Source organism: Gopherus flavomarginatus, chromosome 1 (assembly GCF_025201925.1).
Source record: "Gopherus flavomarginatus isolate rGopFla2 chromosome 1, rGopFla2.mat.asm, whole genome shotgun sequence".
NCBI lineage: Eukaryota > Metazoa > Chordata > Testudines > Testudinidae > Gopherus > Gopherus flavomarginatus.
The window spans coordinates 227,706,752-227,721,956 of record NC_066617.1 but is presented as its reverse complement, the minus strand read 5'-3'; the positions used below and the strand labels follow the sequence as shown (position 1 = coordinate 227,721,956).

Here is a 15,205-nt window from a genome sequence, read left to right as displayed (position 1 = left end):
TAAACAATCAATTTGCAAACATCTAGAAGATAATAAGGTGATAAGTAACAGTCAGCATGGATTTGTCAAGAACAAATTGTGTCAAACCAACCTGACAGCTTTCTCTGACAGGGTAACAAGCTTTGTGGATGGGGGGATGTGGTATATCTTGACTTTAGTAAAGCTGTCTTGCATGACTGTCTTGCATGGCCTTCCCAAACAAAATAGGTAAATACAACCTAGATGGAGCTACTATAAAGGTGAGTGAATAACTGGTTGGAAAACTATTCCTAAAGAGTAGTTATCAGTGGTTCACAGTCATGCTAGAAGGACATAACGAGTGGGGTCCCACAAAGATCAGTTCTGATTTCGTTCAATATCTTCATCAATGATTTATATAATGGCATAGAGAATACACTTATAAAGTTTGCGGACGATACTAATCTGGGAGGGGTTGCAAGTGCTTTGGAAGATAGGATTATAATTCAAAATGATCTGGAAAAACTGGAGAAACAGTCTTAAGTAAATAGGATGAAATTCAGTAAGGACAAATGCAAAGTACACCCATACAAAATGGGAAATGACTGTCTAGGAAGGAGTACTGCAGAAAGGGATCTGAGGCATAGTGGACCACAGGCTAAATATAAGTCAACAGTGTAACACTGTTGCAAAAAAAAGTGAACATCATTCCGGGATGTATTAGCAGGAATGTTGTATTCAAGACACGCAATGTAATTTGTGACAGGATCAGGCCAGATGGCTACAAGAGAGTTGTCGAAGGTAGATACATTAGCTCCAGGTTAAGCAGGTCCCTTTTCCCTGGATAAGATAACAGGGACTATTCCAGAACACTCAGGAACTTTCTAGAACTAATTAAGGCAGGCAGGCTAATTAGGACACCTGTAGCTAAACTGGGAAGTTACTAGAATTAATTAAGGCTAATCAGGACACCTGGTATAAAAAGGCTCTCACTTCAGTTAGTGGTGTGTGCGTAAGGAGCTGAGAGTGAGAGGATGTGCTGCTGGAGCACTGAGGAGTACAAGCGTTAACACACATCAGGAGGAAGGTCCTGTGGTGAGGACAAAAAGTGTTGAGAGGAGGCCATAGGGAAGTAGCCCAGGGAATTGTAGCTGTCGTGTAGCTGTTTCAGAAGGCAGTCTAGATAGCTGCAGTCCACAGGGCCCTGGGCTGGAACCCAGGGTAGAGGGCGGGCCCGGGTTCCCCCCAACCCTCCCAACTCCTGATCCAACACAGGAAGATCTCGGAGGCTAGCAAAATCTGCCAATAAGCACAGGACCCACCAAGGTAGAGGAGGAACTTTATCACAAATTCTTCCGCTCTACTCCACGCTGATTAGGCCTTAACTGGAGTATTGTGTCTAGTTCTGGGCGCCACATTTCAGGAAAGATGTGGACAAATGGAAGAAAGTCCAGAGAAGAGCAACAAAAATTATTAAAGGTCTAGAAAACATGACTTATGAGGGAAGATTGAAAAAATTGGGTTTTTTAAGTCTGGAAAAGAGAAGACGGTGGGAATGAGGGGCATGATAATTGTTTTCAAGTACATAAAAGGTTTTTACAAAGATGAAGGAGAAAAACTGTTCTTGTTAACCTCTGAGGATAGGACAAGAAGCAATGGCCTTAAATTGCAGCAAGGGAGGTTTAGGTTGAATGTTAGTAAAAACTTCCTAACTGTAAGGGTGGTTTAGCACTGGAATAAATTGCCTAGGGAGGTTGTGGAATCGCCATCACTGGAGGTTTTTAAGAGCAGGTTAGACAAACACTTGTCAGGGGTGGTTTCAATCAGTGGTGGGCAACCTCTGGCCCGGGGCTACTGGTAGCTTGGCTGTGCCTGCGGACAGTCAGTGTAAATAAACTGTCTTGCGGCCCGCCAGTGGATTACCCTGATGGGCTGCAGGTTGCCCGCCACTGGTTTAGATAATACTTAGTCCAGCCATGAGTGCAGGTGATTGGACTAGATGACCTCTTGAGGTCCCTTCCAGTCCTATGATTCAATATAAAATTTTCAAAATGTTAGCATTATCTGCCCCTATAGTATCTGCCAAAAATGATGAAATTACCTTTGTTTAACTTTTAAATTAAAATAGGTACCCTTGGTTCTAATAAAATAAAATAGTGTATTTAACTAATGAATGAATCAAGAGGAACTCTTATTTTTATGTTTTTCCCTCTCAAAATCTCTAAAGCAATTATATTTTACACTGTTATATTTTATAGTATAGGCTAATAAACATAGCAAATTTTGGTTTTCAAAGTGAAGGAAGTTTAGTTACTCAAATGTTTAAAAGTGACATTTCTATACCTTTGACTACACTACAGCATTGTTAAAACTAGTTAGGTAGGGGGTTTTGTTTTTTTCCCCACTTATCTGCTTTATCAATAATACAATTTTACAAAATTCATATTGTAGAAAGCATGCTTTTCAATAAGGCTGCTTCCAAATGCAGAAGAAAAAGCTATAAGGGTTAATTTAGCCATTAATTCCCCAGCTTTTAACAGGTTCATGATTTTTTGAAAACACAAATTACAAAATTTTGAGCTCCTCCCAGAGGTTTCTGTGGCCTGCTTTGTGCAGGGGGTCAGACTAGATGATCACATTGGTCCCTTCTGACCCTAGAGTCTATGAGAGCAAGGATTGTTAAAAAAAAATTTCATTGTAAATTCCTGAATGAATTAATTCAAATACCTAAAAACAGTAATCTTAAATTCTTTTGGGTTAAGACATTTAATGTTATACAAAATGTAAAATCAGAGAAATTAAGTAATTCTGGACACTAAAATGGTAAAATTTTACAGATCTAAAACTGATGCTGATTTCTTCCAGGGTAAGCACATACGAGTTCAGGTAAAACAGAAAAGGGGACATTTTATGGCAAGAGTAACCAGTATTTCAAATCTTAGCTTGGATGTCCTCCTTCAGCTACACTGATAGTTGCCTTCAGGGTCTCAAAGGCTCTTGTTTGCTGAACAGCAGAGAAGGGTAAAAGTAATCAGTGTTTCAAATATTGGGTATTAACCTTCAACATTTGGCTGTGAATTATTCCCAAGCAAGTGTCTTTATAGTTTGCTCCATTCCCAGGAAGTAGTTTGCACTGAAAAATGCTGGAAAGGTTTTCCCCCCACAGTTAGGCATATATTGTGTTGTAAAATGAAGACGCTCCCCCCAAAATCTGAGGAAGCTGCATTCCAAGGAAAACAATGTCTTGACTATCCATCATTCCAATGCAGCAACCTTTAAGATGAAACATAACTAGGGCTGAGTGAAAATTGGAATTTCCATCCTGTCGGAAATTCTAGTATTTCTACATTTGTTTTCATCCTAAATTTGTATTGAAAGTAGAAATGTGAAAAAAAAAATTGAAAGTGCTGAAATGTTTTGTTTTAGCATTCCAAAACTGAAATGTTTTGTTGTAATACATTGTAACATTTCATTTTGAATCAATTCAATGTTAAGCTGAATGTGCCTAACGGTCCTCACAGGGAGAGGTAGTACTCACTTTGTGCAATAACCAGAGTTCTTTGGAGATCTGAAGTGGAGCACCCTCTCTACTTGACTCTTCAAGTTATTGACCTTGTGCAGTAACTTAGGCTGTTCAAGATGTGTGTTCCTGTGGGTGCTCCTCTACCTGTCCTCCTTCCCCCCTGCTTCAGAATTTCCTTTTTGGGACTTTGTGGTAGAGAAGGAACTGAGAGCGGTTTGCATGCGCAGCCCTGTATGTCCTCCGAACAGGGAACGAAGATGTGTAGCATGCATTTGTGGGCCGAACAGAATAATATCTAAAATCGCCCATCAAAGGCACAGGGCACATGCACATCTATACCCCTGTGAGCGCTCCACTTCAGGTGATTCCTGAGTAGTATCCTCATATTGCATTGCCAATTGCAGCATCTGATCTATACGCATGAACCAGAATATAATGGTTGGAGGAAGTACATACAGAGATCCAGGTTGCAGTGCTGCAAATTTCAGTAACTGGAATGTCTTTGATTAATGCAATAGATGTAAACTGTGCCATTGCAGAATGAACTATTACTCCAGAAGGAGGCTGAATGTCAACAAAGTTATAACATGCAATAATAATTCCCGAGATCCATCTTGAGTCTCTTTGGGGTGGAGAATGCACATCCTTTGTACCTGTCTTCAATTGAAAAGAATCTAGAAGACTTTCAGAACAGTTTGGTTTTGTCCAGTTTGAAAACTAATGCCTTTTTGACATACAGGGTACAAAAGGCAGCTTCTTGTCTACTCTGATGTTGTTTTGGGGGGAAAAAATGGAAGATGAATAGTCTGCTTAATATGAAATTCAGAAGACACTGAGGGAGAAACTTGGGATGTGGTCAGAATAATGCCTTTTCCTTGAGAAACACTGTAAAAGGAGGGTCTCCCATCAAAGCACCCAGTTCTCCAACCCTGTGGGTGGAAGTGATGGCCACTAAGAAAGCTGTTTTCATGGATAAACGAAGCAACGGACATGTAGCTAATGGCTCAAAGGGGTGTTTCATAAGGCAATAAAGAACCAAGTACAAGTCTCTTATTGGAGTAGATTCTCTAGTCTGTGGAAAAAGATTAATCAGTTCTCTGAGAAACTGGAGGTTGTGGGATGAGCAAACACTGAAAATCTTCCATGGACAAATGAAAGGCTGTAATAGCCACCAAGTGAACCTTGACAGAACTCATAGTGAGAGCTGATGTCTAATTCCAACAGCTAGTCAAGGATGGTAGAAAGAGAAGAGTGAATGGGAGACACTTGCTGATGGGTATACAAGTGGTGTACCACACCTGAAGTCTCAGAATTTCTAGATTGGGGTGAAGCTTTTGACCCAGGGCTGGCGCTTCCATTAGGTGACCCTAGGCTGTCGCCTAGGGCGCCAGGATTCGGGGGGCAGCATTTTGTGCGCTCCTCACAAGGCGCACGGGAGCTTCTGGTTCCGCTCTCATCGCACCGCTGAAGGAGGATCTTCTGCCAACGTGCCGCAAAAAGCAGCGGCAGGCAATTGAGCAGCTCAATGACTGCCGCTGTCGCCTGTGGCATTTCGGTGGAGGGTCCTTCTTTTGTGGCACGATGGGAGCAGAACTGGAAGCTCCCGCACGCCTCGTGAGGAGCGCACAAAATGCCGCCCCCTGAATTCTGCCTAGTGCGCCAGAAACTCTGGTGCCGCTCCTGTTCTGACCAGCATGCTGAGACAACAGACAGCAATGGGTTGGAAGTCTCATTGGTAGATGAGAAGCAAGTCGAATGAGGTAAGGATACCAAACTCATCTTGGTGCAATTAAAATTACCATGGGACTTGTCTTGTTTGATTTTGTTCAGTACTTTCAAAAGTAATGGTGTTGGTGGATATGCATAAAGAAGGCCTCTTGTCCACAAGAGGAAGGCATGCCCAGTGACTGAGGGTCATGCTTGAGCAAAATTTCTTGCACTTTTATGTCGACAAAAAGGTTTACCTCTGAAATCCTCAAGTTAAGAATATGTTGTTGAGAGCTTCTGAGTCTGGATCCCATTTGTAATTTTGGTAGAAGTGCCTGTGCAGGTTGTTGGCCATGGTGTTTTGAACAACCAGAAGGTAAGACGCTGAGAGACCACCTGTCTGGCTATGCACCAATTCTAGAGTTTTATTGTTTCGGCACAGAGTGAAGGAAAAACATGCCCCTCCCTGACAACTGATATAAAACATGCAGGCTATATTGTCCGTCATTATCTTGACTGAACTGGATCTGCTCAGAAAAAAGAAGTGAAAGCAAGCATTGCTGGCTGCTCTCATTTGCAGAAGTTTGACATGGAGAAACTGTTCTTGGGATGACCATTTGCCCTGAACTGAGAGGCCCCAAATGTGTCCCCCAAATGAAAGGGGAAGCATCTGATGATGTCATGATGGTAAGCGACTTCTCAATAAACTGGACTCCTGCAGTCCTTGGAAGAAGGGTCCTTTCACCAGCTGAGTGACTGCAGAAGCCACTTGGGTAGACGCACCTGTTTGTTCAGACTGTGCTTATTTGATATATAGACTATCCTGAGCCATCACTGAAGGTATTGAAGATGTAACCTGGCATTTTGAATTACAACACATGCTGACACATGCCCCAATAGCTGAAGAGCATTCCTTACTGAGGTTTCAGGGCTGAGCTGAATCCCTGAGTGTCTTTTGGGTGAGAAATCTGTTGGTAGTTAGGTAAGCACTGCCTGTCACCACATCCAGAGAAGCTGCTATGAAAGCTATCCGCAGCTCTGGTGTTAAAGAACACTTCTCAAGATTTAATTGGATGGCTAGTCTGTGGAATAACAAAATTATTCTTTCTATTGCTGACCATAGCTCTGGATATGATTGGCCCCCGTGTAGGGGGAGACTTTGGCAAACCAGTAAAATGCCTAAAACCACTGTGGCTTATTGTTAAAAGGTGGCCTAGTCAGCAAGCTGTAAATTGGCCATTCAGCAATCTCAGTTTGACCAAGGCAGGAGGGGAGGGGGTTTTGGGTGCCACAGCAAGGGCAGCTTGACCCCGCGTCCTTCCTGATAAGAATTGTGTTGAAGTTGCTGATACATGCATTTTAAAAGAGCAGGATTTACCCTCAGGAATGTCTATTGGGGTCTCAAGGCTGCAGACTCTGGAAAAACCCACACCTGGTTAATCAATAATCAGAAGGAACCTCTTGCTGGATCATTGAAATTGCTTACTTAACAAGTATCAGAGGGGTAGCCGTGTTAGTCTAGATCTGTAAAAGCAGCAAAGAGTCCTATGGCACCTATTAGACTAACAGACGTATTGGAGCATGAGCTTTCGTGGGTGAATACCCACTTCATTGGATGCATTACTTAACAAGGTTTCTTTAAGGGACATGTCATTCTATTACTAATATATAAATAAGGGGAAAAGCCTGAGATAGTTGGACTCGTTTGGGGACTCTTTTGGACTCTTTGGACTCTCCCTCTGGATACACCTTGCGGTCCCCTCCGGCAGACAGAAGATTTGTCCAACAGAAGCCTGCCACTGTGTCACTCAAAAGCCACACTCACCTTTGGTAATTATCAAGGTTGGGGGTGTTTTACTAATCTTGTTGCGGATGTATGTAAGTGCTTGAGACTAGTAAAGTTTAGCTTTAAGTGAAAGCACTCTTGCGTTGTCCTGTTTGTGCCAGCCATCTATCGGTCGGACGGACATGTCTCCTCTGATTTATTTCCTGACACCACCTTGCACAGAGTAAAAGTTACGAAGAGCTATGGGTTGAAAGAACCCTGGGTAACACCTGAACAACCGAACGTTGAGGTAAGAGAAGACAATTATCTCTAAATGATGAAGGTGGTCAGCTACGACCACCATGATCTCTGAGAATATCCTTCTGGCTGTGACTGACTACAAAAATGAAGAAACCTCAGTGAACTGCAACATCAAAATTGGCATCTTGAAAGTCGACAGTCACAAACCAATCCACAGAAATGAGAGAGGGGATTATAGCTGTGAGGATCACCATGCTGAATTTCTGCTGTTTCACATAGTTGTTCAGACATCTGAGATCTAATAGCTGTCTACATCCGCCATTCTTTCCTGGACTCAGAAAATACTTGAATAAAATCACTTTCCTCTGTGCTGAACTGCAACAAAGGTCTTACTGAAATCCAGGTAGATTAGATCTATTACATTTCCTTCATCTAAAAAATCAGTTATCTTCTCAAAGAAGGAGATCTGTTTGGTCCTGCATGATCTACCTTTTGTAAAACCATGTTGCATTTTATCCCAATTACCGTTCACCTGTATACATTTCCTTGTAACCACATGGCTCACTTACTGTAGTTCCCTCTTAAATGGGCTTACAGCAAGGTTTCTTTATCGCTTGCAGCTTGTTCAGACCATAACAGCAAATCTGTTCAGTGGTTTAAGCAACTGTGAAGATATTACACCCACTTTACATTCTTTACACTGAATACCAAATATCATCTAGGGATTGCACAAATCGTGCCTTAGGTTGGCAGACAGCCATGTCTCTGTTGGACTGGGCCATGTGTGTGCTGCTATGGAAATGAGCATGGTATAAGAACCTAGATGGAACAGAACATACTCCCGCATAAATCCATACTAGTTCATCTCTTCCCACTTTGAAGAACACCTAATTACTTCTATACTCCTGAAGTGTTTTTGAATTACCACTGCTGGACCTTTAACAATTTTCCCTCCTATCCCTTCCCTTCATCTTGTCTCTTACATTATACAGTGACATTTTTCTTTTAACTAGCAATTTCAGATTGTGATTAATATTTTATTGTATATTAATAAACTATCTACTAATTTGAGTGCCTCAAATAAAAATGACTATTTTTAACAATTACCTATTTTAGTTTAAAATTGGATATTGGCAAAAGCATATTAAGACATTTGAAGTTGTACCATTTTACTTTTTTTATTAGACAAAAGAGTATTTTTAGATAAATCTAAAACATGCACGTTGTTCTTTGACACAGATACAAAATGAAGAGTGAAAACATTTTTTATAATACCCAATCAAAAAATGCATCTTTTGGTGTTTACTTACATCTTTAAGGGTAATAATATTTGGATGCTGTCCATAGCGCAGTAGGATTTCAATTTCCTCTGTTGGATCTCTTTTGCTCTTGTCAATAATCTAGAAGACCCAGCAAGTTTGTAAGAATAAGTATTTTCTAAACACTGAAAATAGATGTTTTCATTTGTACAAATACACAACCTTCCTCGCCAATGTTTACAGGGATGTTGGCTACAATCAAGACTTGGTTCCTTGAGAGAGGAAGAAATCTTTTGGAAGAATGTGGAAAATTCTTCAGGTGGATAGGATGCTGGTGATTCTTCAGGTCACATTCATTAATGTGAAGAAGATGGCAGTAAATAATACTTTAACCATCCACTTAATAAAGCATAAAACCCCTGACTTACCATGTTTTACTGAATCCTGGATGGACGACATTCCTGGACTGATTTAGTATGGTTGTCTCCAACTAGGCACTTGGGGCTAGATCTACAAAGGGACTTAATTTTAGGCACCCTGTCACCCAGTGGGATCCACAGCCCTGAGTTAGCTACCTACACTCCCTATACAATTCATGAGGAAAGACAGGCACCTAAGAACGTGATCCACATAAGCCAGGACATTGAGTATGGAACCACCTAAGTTAGTCAATAAAAATGCTGAGAAGGGTAGGTCCTAAGCTCACCCCTCAAAGTGAGTTAGACACCTAACTCCAGCCTGCAGGCAGGGGCAGCTCTAGGCATTTTGCCACCCCAAGCACAGCAGGCAGGCTGCCTTCGGTGGTTTGCCTGCAGAAGGTCCGCTGGTCCTGCGGCTTTGGCGGACCTCCCACAGGTGTGCTTGCAGGAGGTCCACCGAAGCTGTGGGACCAGCGGACCCTCCACAGGCAAGCTGCCGAAAGCAGCCTGCCTGCTGCCCTGGTGGCATTGGCAGAGCATCCCCTGCGGCTTGCCGCCCCAAGCACGCGCTCGGCGTGCTGGGGCCTGGAGCCGCCTTTGACTGCAGGGAGGTGCTTATCTCCATTGGGGGATTCTCAGCCATGCACCTTCTCCTAGTTAGGTGTCCAAGCTGTTCCCTGCAACAAACACCAGCGAAGGTGGTAGTACTGCCCCACCTATCCCCTGGTAAGTTTTAGATCTGTGGTTAGGGCATTCACCTAGGATGTGGGAGACCCAGGTTAAATTTCTCTGCCTGATGTAGAGAAGGGATCTGAACTTGGGTTTTCCCCCTCCTACAGGAGTACTCTATCCACTGGGCTCTAGGGAATTTTGGGGTGCAGGGGGGTTCAGTTTCTCTATTGAAGCTTTAAGTTTCTACTGTATACAAATAACTGAATATACACTGAGCCAAAGAGTGAGTGGGTTGTTCTATAGCTCAGTGATTAGAGCACTCTCATGGGAGGGGAGAGACCCATGTTCACATCCTTGCTCCACCTCAGGCAGAGGCAGGATTTGTGTCCATGTCTCCCACATTCCAGAGTATCATCCTAACCACTGGGCTATAAGTTATAAGGATGGCACCACCACAACCACCACCTCCTGTTTTTTGTGCGTTTAAACCTGATCTGAGTATGCCTATTGGATTAAACCCCACACGTAAGAAAGAAGGGCAGCACCTAGTTTGAGGATCATATTAGGGCTTGGTGCATGCACCCTGGCAGAAACGTAGGCCTTGTTTACAGTGGTGGCACCACATAAGGTATGTGAAGCTACATGTGATAGTGAAAAGCAGGCTGTGTCCACATTGCATTGCATAACTACATGCAACAGTGAAAGGTTCCGACAGGGGGAAGCAGCAGGCTGCAGCAAGGAAAGGTTCTGGCAGCTCCCCACTGCTGAAACCTTTCACTGCAGCAAAGACAGACTCTGGCTGTGGGGAGGCAGCAGAGAAAACTCTGGCAGCTCCCTGCTGCCAGAGCCTTTTGCTGCCGCAGGAAAAGGCTCCAGCAGCAGGGAGCTGTGAAAGCCTTTTCCTACTGCCTCCCCATGACCAGAGACTTTTGCTGCAACAGGGAAAAGCTCTGCCAAAGGGAAGGCAGAGGGATACTATACTGCTAAAAAAAAACCCAGTAGACACAGGAAGCACTGCTAGGGGATATAGAGAGATGTGTCGGGTATATACTCTAGTGTTCTGGTGTGTCTGTACTCTCTTCACCTAAGCAGCTCCTCACCATCTATACCGCTATTTAAGTACCTAGGGGGCTTTAACAGTGGAAATTTAGGCACCTAGGGACTCTAAGTGTCTACAGAGTTAGGCAGCAGCTGAGAGGGAGTTTTGAGGATCTCAGTGATGCCTTCATGCTGGACTTAGGCACCTAAATTCTTATGTGGATCTAGCCCCGGGTGCAGCACAAGAAGATATAAGACATGTGAAACCAGAAGAGAGAAACCCCCTGGGGTTTTCAGTTAAACATCAGATGCTTATTTGAATCTATCAAAACCTATCACATTGCCCTATACCAACCATCCCTCCTTTAACAAGTACTGTTTTCTCCTATCTTTTGTCTTCTTGGGGGGAAGCCTAATGACTTGCTACTCACATTTGGTATAATTGAGAATGTCTAGTGGGTTCAGTTTTGCCATTTGCCACTGAGGAAGATAAGCCTGCTCCTCCTCATGATGCACTACTTCCTTTCCTCCCTTCCACCTGAGTTGTGAGGTTTACCTCAATATCTCCTCCTCCTTTTTATCTCTTATCCCTTTCCTGCACGAGGATTTGAAGTCATTGCTTCTAGCTGAATCCTTCTTTCCCGCTGCACACTCCGCTGCCTTCCTTCCTCATGCTTTCTCTCTACTTTTTGGACAAAAGGAGCTCCAGCAGAGGCAGCAGATAGTAATAGCAACAGAGAAGGAGATGAGGCAGTCCGAACAACAGTCCCTAAGGGCTTGGAGAAGGAACAGTAGTGCAAACATTGCTGTCCCAGCTATTCAGGACAAGGGAAGCTACCTGGTAACCCAAGCACAAAAAGTCAGATCTACTCCTGATAGAGTAGACCAAATTCCCAGGTAAGTTGATATTAGTGAAACAGAAAGCATTTCTGAGGAAAAGCTAGTAGATGTTTTCTTTCATAATCTGAATGTGTTGAATCTGAAAATGGATTTTTACCAAGCTGAATTTTGTATTTTAAGATAAGTAAAAACAAAAAAGAACATGGCTACCATTGTTAACTTAAAAAACACAAACAAAGTACAGGAGAGATATTAAATATCTTTCCTACTAATATCACAGAAGATACAGCAGAACCAAAATTCAATGAAGATGTCTTGGCAGATGGTTTAATGACTGCCAGTCAGATCTGAAAACACAAGTGCGGGGTATGGCACTTTCCCTCAAATATCAATTTGAAAATGCAAAATCTGACTGGCCAAGTTTTAATGAAAAGCACAATAACAATAACTCACCATTAACTGAATACACCTACATGCCTATCATTTGGCTCCCTGCTCATGAAGTTGATACACTGAATACTGCGGTAAAAAAATTTGCACAAGTCACATATTTTTAGTGCTGTCAAGTGATTAAAAAAATGAATTGTGATTAATCGCACTGTTACACAATAGAATACCATTTATTTAAATAATTTTGGATGTTTTCTACATTTTCAAATATATTGATTTCAATTACAACACAGAATACAAAGTGTACAGTGCTCACTTTATTGGATTACAAATATTTTTACTGTAAAAAACAAAAGAAATCGTATTTTTCAATTCACCTAATACAAGTAGTGTAGTGAAATCCCTATCATGAAAGGTGAACTTACAAATGTAGGATTCATATGTCCTTCATGCTTCAACCACCATTCCAGGAGACATGCGTCCATGTTAATGACGGGTTCTACTTGATAACTATCCAAAGCAGTGTAGACCAACGCATGTTCATTTTCATCATCGTGAGACAGATGCCAACAGCAGAAGGTTGATTTTCTTTTTTGGTGGTTTGGGTTTTGTAATTTCTGCATTGGAGTGTTGTGCTTTTAAGACTTCTGAAAGTATGCTCCACACCTCATCCCTCTCAGATTCTGGAACTTGGAACTTCAGATTCTTAAACCTTGGGTAGAGTGCTGTAGCTATCTTTAGAAATTTCACATTGGTATCTTCTTTGCATTTTGTCAAATTTGCAATGAAAGTGTTCTTAAAACAAACAACATGTTATAGCAGTCTCGGATGATGTTCCAGCATATGAAATATATGGCAGAATGCGGGTAAAACAGAGCAAGAGACATACAATTCTCCCTCAAGAAGTTCAATCACAAATTTAATTAATGCATTGTTTTTTTAACAAGCGTCATTGGCATGGAAGCATGTCCTCTGGAACGATGGCCGAAGCATGAAGAGGCATATGAATCTTAAGCGTATCTGGCACATAAATCTCTTGTGATGCCTGCTACAACAGTGTCATGTGAATGCCTGTTCTCACTTTCAGGTGACAATGTAATTAGGAGTGGGCAACGTTATCTCCCATGAAGGAAAACAGACTTATTTCTCTTAGCAAATGGCTGAACAAGAAGTAGGACTGAGTGGACTTGCAGGCTCTAAAGTTTACACTGTTTTGTTTTTGAGTGCAGTTATGTAACAAAAAACCTACATTTGTAAGTTGCACTTTCATGATAAAGAGATTGCACTACAGTACTTGTATGAGGTGAATTGAAAAATATGATTTTTTATCATTTGTACAGTGCAGCTATTTCTAATAAAAACAACAAAGTGAGCACTGTATACTTTGTATTCTGTGTTGTAATTGAAATAGATATATTTGAACATGTAGAAAAACATCCAAAATATTTAATAAATTTCAGTTGGTATTTTATTGTTTAACAGTGCGATTAATCACAATTAATTTTTTAATTGCGATTTATTTTTTTAGTTAATTGTGTGAATTAATTGCAATTAATCAACAGTCCTAATTATTTTCAACAGAAACATGTTGATCAAGCACTCTTCCCTGCTCTGATGGACCTAAAATGGACTTTACCAGAATGTAAAGATATCCTGATTACGTGCTTAGGTGGTCTACATATATCAGTGAACTTCCTAAAAATGTTGGGGTAGCATACACAGGATTCTGGACTGTTGAGCATGTAGACTGAAAATGGAATTTCAGGTAGACAAATGACAGAGCATGTAATTTCTGGTAAAAATTATGCAAAAGCCACTCATGCTTACAAGATCACTCTATACGGCAGTGTGGCAACTCTTATTACCACAACTTCTGAGCTATCTATAGCAACACAACAAAAAACTCAAAGAGAAGCTCCTGGATGTTGCAAAATCTGATGCTAAGAAAGACTGCAATAACCTAGTGTCTATTCTGTCATCTGCAAGTTTCTGTGACAAGATGCTATCGTTTGTGCTAAGCAACATGGACAACCATACCAATTTGCAATACTGGTGGTAGCATGTGTGTATCCTCCTCCTCTGCCTCAGAGCTCAATGAGCTTCTGTATGCCTTCAAAAGAATGCTTCTGTTCTTTCACCAATATGAACACACAAATTATGATTGATGGGGATCTGTGTACTTAGCAGAAATGAACCAGCCCCCTCTGGAAGTACCTGAACAGTTCTACAGAGGTAACTGGGTTGTGGAAGGTTCCAACCACACGTCAACACACAGGACTGAAGTTCTTCTTCTGTTAGTGGCACAAAATGACAAAATGCCTTGCAGCAAAGTTGTAGATGAAGGCTGGACCACCCAAAAAACTCAAAAAACATTCCTGTGCATACTACTTAAGAGAAGCTTTTGCCTGTGTTTCCTCAAGCAGATACAGAAACAATATTCTCCTTCCATGTTCTGACAGGCTGTGATATTCTTTCCCACATTGCTGGCCACAGCAAGAAAACTGCTTGGACAGTATCCATGGAAAAACATGGACTTCAAAGAAACTGAGAGAAGGATGATCCCCAAAATGAATCAATCATTTCAGCAGAAAAATTGATCTGCAACATGTACAATTTATCTGATGGGGAGAGCTGCAACAAGGCACAGTGATATTGTTCTCCAAGTATCAATCACTAGAGGCATGGACCCTAACAAGCAATGCATTGCGCTGCAACATCCAAAGAGCTCACTTTCAAGTGGAGTCAGGTGAACTGCAACAATCCCACACTACTCTCACCAGAGAATATGGGTTGGACCAAACACAGTGGAGAACTGGTACCTAGGCTAATGTTACTGGAGCGAATCCCTGACAGCTGTGCAGAAATTGCTACCAGTGGATGTTTCAAAGGGTGCATATCACAATGCTGTTGCAGCAGAAATGCTGCACTGGGGCCTTTAAATGCAAGGAGTCTGTCAGCACACGTAGGAACCGTTAAATTATGTTTTTTTAAACAATGTGCAGGAAATATAGTAGCTGTTTTTACTGGAATAAAAACCACAGGAAAAAATACTTTTTTTCCCAAATTTTACTTAAATTTTGAACTTAATTTAGAAAGTGAAATATTCAAAATTCAGCTTGGTAATCATTTATTTCAGATTCAGTGCATTCAAATTATGAAAGATAATTTGTTTACGTACTTCCCCCCCCAAATGCATCTTGCATCTTATTTTACAGAAAACGTATCTAGTTTATGACTAAAACCAGACTGCTGGCAAGTAAACAAATACCTCTGTTGGAATTCAAGGGTTCCTTGTGAGTAGTCTGTACATCAGACTATATGAGTGTGAAACCAAACTGAACAATTCTGTCCATATGTCTGAATGGTGCTATAA

At 41.6% G+C, this 15,205-nt stretch overlaps 1 protein-coding gene across 2 annotated transcripts in view; it reads right to left on the bottom strand.

Annotated features, from left to right (window-relative positions):
- Positions 1–15,205, bottom strand: part of RPS6KA3 (ribosomal protein S6 kinase A3) — a 134,677-nt gene that overhangs the window by 13,218 nt on the left and 106,254 nt on the right. For both annotated transcript variants that reach the window (XM_050936542.1, XM_050936543.1), the window contains exon 16: positions 8,525–8,614. In XM_050936542.1, coding sequence (XP_050792499.1) covers positions 8,525–8,614 — 90 coding nt within the window. The remainder of the gene's footprint in view (positions 1–8,524; positions 8,615–15,205) is intronic.